Source organism: Cricetulus griseus, chromosome 2, assembly GCF_003668045.3.
Source record: "Cricetulus griseus strain 17A/GY chromosome 2, alternate assembly CriGri-PICRH-1.0, whole genome shotgun sequence".
In the NCBI taxonomy this organism is placed as follows: Eukaryota; Metazoa; Chordata; class Mammalia; order Rodentia; family Cricetidae; genus Cricetulus; species Cricetulus griseus.
In genome coordinates, this window is record NC_048595.1 from 30,635,625 (window position 1) to 30,644,264 (window position 8,640).

The window sequence follows — 8,640 nt, forward strand, 5'->3', positions numbered from 1 at the left end:
TTGTTCTGGCAACCAGCATGAGCAAAATGAGTGGTCTTTAGGGACTTCTGATAGCACACACTTAAGTGGATCAGAATTTGTGTTCAAGGAGATTTAACAGAAGAGGAAGGGCAAGACCACCAGTGAAATTTGGTGGAGCCTTCCAAAGGAAAGTGAGTTTAGATGGAATGAAAGGTAGAAAAGGTGACAGCCATTTTCACAGGTACCTGCTTGACCCTGATGAATGCCCACCATAAAGGAATTTTTCCATCCTGAGTTCCATATTGTGAACACTGACAGAAAAAAAATCCTCTTCCTGGATCATGCTCATGGTAATATTACTTTTTTCACAAACAGGTATTTCTGTGTAACAGCTCTGGAGAATGTAGAACTATCTCTGTATACCAAGCTGGCCTTGAACTAACAGAGAAATGTCTACCTGTGACTCTGAGGTGCTGGGATTAAAGGTATATGGCACCAGAGTGGGGCGGTAGGAATATTTAACAACATGAGAAGAGTAAATAACAACTGTGTAGGAAACGAAGTCATTTCTTTATTTATAGAAGAATAATCCAGTCAGGCAAAATGCACTTGTCATGGTTATACTTGCTTCCCAAATAGACCACCCCTGGAATTAACCGAAAAATCCTAAAATGGATGGCATAACTGTGGGGAAAGTTTTGCATGAGTTAGAGTAGGAGATCCATTTGAAATACTGAACTTAAAGGTAGAAAACACAAGCATAAGAACAGAAGCACCAGGCCTGAAGACACACACCTTTAATCCAGATCTTAGGCTAGTAGACACACACTAAATTGGGATACACCTTCTTCTGGAAGCATATAAAGCATGCAAGAAGGAAGTTGCAGCACTCTGTGGTCTTGCACTCACCTTACAGCAAGTCCGTCACTTCACTGCCATTAGAGAATGCTTATTTGAGTTTCAGCATCTACTGAAGAGCACCAGACACATACAATCTCCTGGACTGAGTAAGTACTGGATTCTTATACTTTTCCTTCACAGCTGACATTGGGGGATTGACAGGAATGTAGCCCTAAGTCATTCTAGTGAATCTCCTTTCTTCAACCAGAGAGGTTCATTCCATATGTTCTGTTGCTCTAGAGAACCCTAGTACTACACTCTTGGATACAAGTGTATAAGATGTTCCGTATGATTCAACATTTGAGTAAAATTGTCAAAATAGTTACCTGTTGACCTAAGATTCAATCTAGAAAAGAAATCCGAGTGATGTAACTTTCCATAGTAGCCTAAACTCTCTTCTCTGAAACTAATTTTGAAATCTTGAGAGAAAATTTCAGAGAGATATCCAAGTTTCCAGCACCATAGAAGTGGGAACAGAGGGGAAAACAGAAATAAAAGACTAAAAGCTATCTCTGGCAGTACAGATATAGCTTACTATTTCTGGAGTCACTGGAGATCAAAATAGTAAAGCACCCATATTAGTTACCCAGAGAAGATTAAACCAAATTAACCACGGAGCTTATGCCCATTATCCCAGCACTAGAGTGTATAAAATTAGGAGTAGGGTCTTCAGTAGTCAGTCCTATGGTTATCTCCAGTTAAGCTGAGGAGAGGCAGCAGTGTGATGTTTATTGAGAACTCATGGAGCCTGATGAGGAGGCAAGAGCTAGTGGCTTGGCTGCTTTGCCTCGCTGATCTTCAGCTTGAAGCTTGAACCCCAATATGAGTCTCTGAGTATTTGTTTGCCTTTTACAGATCTCTGCAATTGTGACCCCAGGTTGAAAAATAAAAAGTCCTGTTTCTTCATTTTGGATCCAGGTTAACTTTCAAACTACCTCAGTAGATATGACAGAAGACGGTGCAGCCGAACGATGGGGCTACACAGAGATCAGTGTCCAGAAATTTTCCTACAGTTGGACCATAAGCAACTTCAGATTCCTGCTTCAGGAAGTAGGGGAAGCCATTAAAAGTCCAACCTTCTCATCTGGATCCAGTGTCAACGACAAATGGTGTTTGAAAGTACGGACAAACAGGATTGACGAAGACAGAAAAGATTACTTGTCAGTTCACCTAACATTGCTCAGCTGCCCAAGGAGCCCAGTGTGGGCAAGGTTCCAGTTTTCGATCCTGAGTATGGACAGAGAGAAAACCCAAGTATGATAAGCCCAAGATTCTTCAAGTTCACGCCAAATCAACACTGGGGATTCACAAAGTTCATCCATCGAGATCTGCTCTTGAGTCTGGAGTCTTGGCATCTCCCAGACAATGAACTCACTGTCTTATGCGATGTGGACCTGGCGGTCCAAGACTCCTTCATGAACTCTGAGGACAGCAAGGTGCCAGGTATCCAGGTTCCAAGGTGCACGATGGCAGATGAGCTAGGACAGCTGTGGGAGAATTCTCTGTTCACAGATTGCAGCCTACTGGTAGCTGGCCAGGAATTCAGTGCTCACAAGGCCATCTTAGCAGCTCGCTCTCCAGTTTTCAGAGCTATGTTTGAACATGACATGGAGGAGAGCAGAATAAACCGCGTTGAGATCCTTGATCTGGAGCCGCAAGTTTTGAAGGCCATGATGGAATTCATTTACACCGGGAAGGCACCAGACCTCCACAGCATGGCAGCTGCTGTCCTGGCAGCTGCTGACAAGAATGGCCTGGAGCGTTTGAAGGTCATGTGCAGAGATGTCCTCTGCAGGGATCTCTCTGTGGAGAATGCGGTTTTTTCTGCTGGAAACTTGGATATCTCTCTGAAATTTTCTATCAAGATTTCAAAATTAGTTTCAGAGAAAAGAGTTTATGCTACAATGAAAGTTACATCCCTCAGATTTCTTTTCTAGATTGAATCTTAGGTCAACAGGTAACTATTTTGACAATTTTACTCAAATGTTGAAACATATGGAACATTTTTACACTTATATCCAAAATTGTTGTGCTAGGGTTCTCTAGAGCAACAGAACATATGGAATGAACCTCTCTGGATGAAGAAGGAGACTAACCTAGAATGACATAGGGCTGCATTCTTGTTAATCACACAATTTCAGCTGTGAAGGAAAAGTATAAGAATCCAGTACTTACTCAGTCCTGGAGGTAGGATATATCTGGTGCTCTTCAGTAGATGCTGAAACTCAAATAAGCATTCTCTAATGGCAGTGAAATGATGGACTTGCTGAAAGGTTAGTGCAAGCCGTCAGAGTGCTGCAACTTCCTTCTTGCATGTCTTTTATATGCTTCCAGAAGAAGGTGTATCCCAATTTAGGGTGTGTCTCCTATCCAAAGATCTGGATTAAAGGTGTGTGTCTTTAGGCCTGGTACTTCTGTTCTTATGCTTGTGTTTTCTACCTTCAAATTCAGTATTCCAAATGGATCTTCTACTAAAACTCATGGAAAACATTCCTCACACTTGTGCCATCCATTTGAGGATATTTTATTTAATTCCAGGGGTGGTCTATTTGGGAAGCAAGAATAACCATAACAAGTGCATTTTGCTTTCCCAAACTATTCTTCTATAAATAAAGAAATGATTTCAATTCCTACACAATTGATTTTTACTCTTCTCATGTTGTTAAATATTCCTAACGCCCCACTGTGGTGGCATATACCTTTAATCCCAGCACTTAGGAGTCACAGTTAGGCATTTTCTGTTAGTTCAAGGACAGCGTGGTATACAGAGTTAGTTCTACAGCCACCAGAGCTGTTACACAGAAATACCTGTTTGTGAAAAAAGTAATCTTCCCAAGAACATGATCCAGGAAGAAGATGTTTCTTTCTGTCAGTGTTCACTATATGGAGCTCAGGATGGAAGAATCCATTCATGCTGGGCATTAAGCATGGCCAAGCAGGATCCTCTGAAAATGGTTGTCCTCTTTCCTACCTTTCATTCCATCCAAACTCACTGTCCTAGGAATGGCTCCACCAAATTTCACTGGAGGTCTTGCCCTTCCTCTTTTCTTAATCCTCCTTGAACACAAATTCTGATCCACTTAAATATGTGCTATCAGAAATCCCTAAAGTCCTCTCATTTTGCTCTCATTTTGCTGGTTGTCAGAACAAAGCTTCTCATTTCTTCATAATTTTCATCCCTCACTCGTAAGTCTGTCTTCTTCAATCTTTGACCTCCCAGGCTTACTCTTCTAGACATAAAATTGTAAGAGCATTCTGGTTTCCAAAGGGGTTCTGAATATATTCAACAGTTACCGAACTGCATCTTCCTTCATATATGGGGTCTTGAAATTAACAAATATAACCCCTTCAAAGGAATGTTTTCTGGGATGGAATAGCTATTACCCTGACTCCGAATCCACCTAGTGAAAAATCACCTATGTTATTAAATTACCACCTGCTATCATTCTACCAAAGTTAAAATAAAGTAAAAATAAACAATCAAAACCAATTGATTGAATTATCTTCTACTGACAGATAAGTAGTGTTGTAGCCAGATTTACAAAGAGTCAGACTGGGAATGGCTGTGCTGATTCCATCTATGAACCTATTTCCTTGTAATCTTGGCTTACAAGTACTCTCCAAGATAAGATAACTGGGGAGACTTGATGTGTACAGAGAATTTTGATCAACGCTCTACCGAAGAAAATCCATTTAAATCCCCTCCCTCTATGGTTTCTGTTGAATATAGTCTGCATTTCAAGGAAACTAGAATAATATCTCACTTTAGGGACCAGAAGAATAAGCATGTCAGTTCTGTGGTTGAAAGTACCAGTGGACGAGGGAGTATATGACCTACTGAGACTCAATGTAAGTGAGTAACAGGAGAAGGATTTAGAATATTCATTAACCACTCTCATAGATTGGGCAGAAATACTTTTTCTAGGCATGATCATCTGAGAGGCAGGGAAAAGACCACCACTACAGTTTGTTGGAGTCATCCGGGCAATGTGCTTCCTGATAGTATATAGGGTAAGAAAGAGGAGAGCCACCAAAAGGACTTCCTGGCTCTGCTTCACTCTCACAATTTATGGGTTCTTTATCTAATGTCTATTCTGTGAAAACTAAGACCTCTGACATACTCAGGAAAACCCTTCTTCCCTAATGCTGTTTATAGCTGCACTCAATGTAAACACACTTGAGATAACTATTCTTGATTCTCAACCCTCAATACCTGGAATTAACAATACTCAAAAATGTAGACCAAACCTGTGAGAAATTATTGCTTAAGTTGAAGTAGACAGATCCATTTGAAACGGTTACTTTTGAGGGAAGAATACACACACCCTTAATCTGGATCTAGAGGATGGAAGGAAAATTTACATCAGCCCTGATTTTTATTAATTATTACACATTATTCATTACTTACATATCCTTCTTGATGAGCATGTCTCTGCTCAACTATGTTTAAAAATTGTGCAAAACTGAAGTCTTGATTTTTCTTTTATTTATGTTTTGTTTGTTTTAGTTTTTAGAGATTAAGCCCCTCAAGAAAATCAGCCTCATCTCAAATAAGTACTTTCTTTGATCCACTTAAACCCGCTGAGTATTCCAGGCAGCCACTGCAGATTGCTTTTATGTCCTGAATATAATTTACAGCAGGACACCAGTGTTTCCTGCTTCAGAATCTCTCCTTTGGGGAACAGGTTCATATTTGAAGGAGTTGACATTGGGTTAGGGGTTCAATGAGATTGTCTTTGTTTTGTAGGGGGAATCTCATTTAGTATGCAAAGACACAGCTATCAAACTCAGTAGATTTCTGCCACCTCAGTTTCCCAATGCAGGCCTAGGTCAGCAAGGGATGCTTAGAATATCACATTCATTACATACTAAGAGAAAACATACTTATTTTTGACACATTTAGAGTGAATTTGTGTTTACAATAACCTTCCTGTACATAAGCAATCCTCCCAAGTCTGTCTCAAGGCTATTTTAAACTGAATGTGTTAACCCCTACACACATAATGAAAAATAACTTTCCTCCTGATTTGCATTCTCTTATTTACTGTTTTTGAAATGGTATGTACTTACACAGCCTTGGCTGTCTTTGGACTCACTTTATCAACAACGTTGGCTCAAAAACATAGTAATCTGCCTACCTCAACCTTCTGAGGACCGGATATAAATACTTGAATTTTTAAATCATAAAATAGACAATAGTAAGAGGGTTGGAACAGGTGGGAAGAAGAGATAGTAAAAAATACTTGTAAGTGTATGAAGTATATGTGGTACACCCTATGGACCCTAGCTCTTCAGAGCCTGTGGGAATGGAATCATGAGTCATCTGGCCTGGGCTGTACACTGAGTGGTTCCAGGCAGAAAGAGATTGAAGAAAACCTCAGGGAGAATAAAGACACTTCTCTTGATCCCACTCTCTGTATTTCTGTGTGTCTGTCTGTCTCTCTGTGTATATCTCTGTCTCTTCTATCTCTTGCATGTGTGTTTGCATTTGTGTGTGTTTGTATGTCTTTCTATGTGTTTCAGTCAGTTTCTTTCCCTGTAATGACCAAAGGGTTTTTCTGGTGATGAAGACACTTGTGTTGATTAAGACTTGTGCATCCCCTTGTTGGTGGCCTGAAACCTTTGGGTGTTCCAGGCCAAAGAGACCCACATACCTGAAATTACAGCTCCTCTTGTCCCATAACTGCAGTGACTGAACCTATGAACATTTCCTGTACTGCAGCCTCAGTGGAGGTTCTTAATTTCCCCATGAGAAGCTGCTCTCCTCTCCAGGACCATGCTTATGGGAGCTCTTGGCTGGCAATGTAAAGCACTTATTTTGCAAATGAGTGGCCATGCAGTGTCTACCTTCATGTCAAATGACACACTTGAGGGAATGAGTATCTGTCACCCTGACTGTAAACCCACATATAGCAGAGTCATTCATATTACTAGATAGCCAACTATAATAGATTGCAAAGTGAAAAAGCAAAAATTCAGGGATCAAAATCAATTGATTGATTTATCCTGTATAGAGGAAGGAGCAGCTTCGGGGCAGACTTTCAGGAGACCTAGGCTGGGAATTACTGAGTGGATTGAATCACCATAGTTATTTTCCTGTGCTTTAGGCCTACTGTGTCTCTCCAGACACCATGCCCTGGAGAGAGTTGACAGAAGTAGGGAGCATTTACAGAACACATTGGAAGGGAAACCATCTCAAATTCCATTCTTCAGAAACTCTTGAATATATTCTGTGTCCTTTCAAAGCCAGAATACTGTCTCGCTTGTAAACCTAGCACAGTAAGCCTAGAAGTTCAAAGTTAAAGGACAGAACCCAAAAGTGAAGGATTAAAATTATGACGTAATGAGAAGCTGAATTTGGCAGTCAGCATGATAGAATAGATGTATTTAGGAACTTCTCATCGCATACTCTTAAGGAACAGTGTTTCAAAGGAGGAATAACCAAGAAGGAGGGGAAAGACCATCAATGAAATATGGCGGAGTCATCTCTGGGACTCTGATTCTAGTATATATGGCAGGAAAAAGTAGCTATTAAAAGAGTGTCCAGCCTGGCTCTGCTTCCTGCCACCCTATAGGAATTATTCCACCCTCACCCCCATATTTTGAACACTGAGACCCCTGAGGGTCAAAAAGCATCTCTTCCTTATCCAAGTTAATAAGAGGAATTTTTTTCAAGACAAGATCTTTCTGTGTAACAGCTCTGGATGTCCTGCTGTTACCTCTATAGACCTGAGTAGCCTTGATTTCACAGAGATCTGCCTGCCTGTGCCTCCAAGTGATTGGATTAAAAGCTTGGAACACTGCCAACAGTCTTGGAGGAATTCTTATAACAATATGAGAGGAGAAAGTAACAACTGTGTAGGAAAGAACACCATCCGTTTATTTATGGAAGATTTTCTCCAGCAAACAAACAGCACTTGTAATGGTTACCCTTGGTTGCCAACTAAAACACATTCGGAATTAATTAAATGCTAAAATGGAGTGAGCAACTCTTCCATATGTTTTGCATGAGATCAATTAGGCAGGTCAACTTGAAACAGAAAATCTTGAGGTAGGAAGACACAAACATTTACCCTGGATCTTGAGGACCAAAGACACCACAACTTTAATCCAGATCTTGAGGCTGGGAGACACACCCTCAATTGGACACACCTTCTGCTGGAAGCATAGAAAAGGACATGGAGAAAGGAAGCAGTTGCACCCTGCCTGCTTGCCATCACCTTGCCACAACCCAATTCTTTCAGTGGCATTACAGAATACTTGTTATAATTCCAGCACATACTGTAGAACAGGAGACACTTCTGGACTGAGTAAGCGCTGGATTATTGGACTTTCCCTTAACAACTAGCCCTTTTGGGATCAGCAGGACTGCATCCTGTAGGGAGAAACCCTGATTAAGGGGTACCTATATTCTATATTAGCAGTAACCTTAATACCTAATGTGATATCTCTAACCAGAGGACTGAGACACTTGGAAAAGAAATAAGAACCTGTATCAATTTTGGGCAGCTTAGAAAGTTGGATGCAAGATATAAAAGCCATCCAGGAAAACATGATCTCTGAAATGCAAGACATGAAATGTTCATATAAAGAAGTTGAGGATATTAAGTCTGGCCATGCTGCATTACTAACACAGGGAGAACAAACTCATGGCCAAACAGAACTCAAATTTTGTTCTGATGCCTTAAATGGAAAGAGAGCTAAGAACCAGGACAGGATTAACAATATGGCACAGACAATTTGCTCCATATCTCATGAATGTACTGCCACAGGCAAGAT

The 8,640-nt window shown here is 40.6% G+C and overlaps 1 protein-coding gene across 1 annotated transcript; it reads left to right on the plus strand.

Moving 5' to 3' along the window:
* The first annotated feature begins 1,806 nt into the window (after window positions 1–1,806).
* Window positions 1,807–2,798, plus strand: LOC100772316 (speckle-type POZ protein-like). The gene is made up of 2 exons (XM_035438653.1): window positions 1,807–1,980; window positions 2,046–2,798. Exons 1-2 carry the CDS (start codon window positions 1,807–1,809, stop codon window positions 2,796–2,798), a joined length of 927 nt encoding a protein of 308 aa, XP_035294544.1.
* The last annotated feature ends 5,842 nt before the right edge of the window (window positions 2,799–8,640 follow it).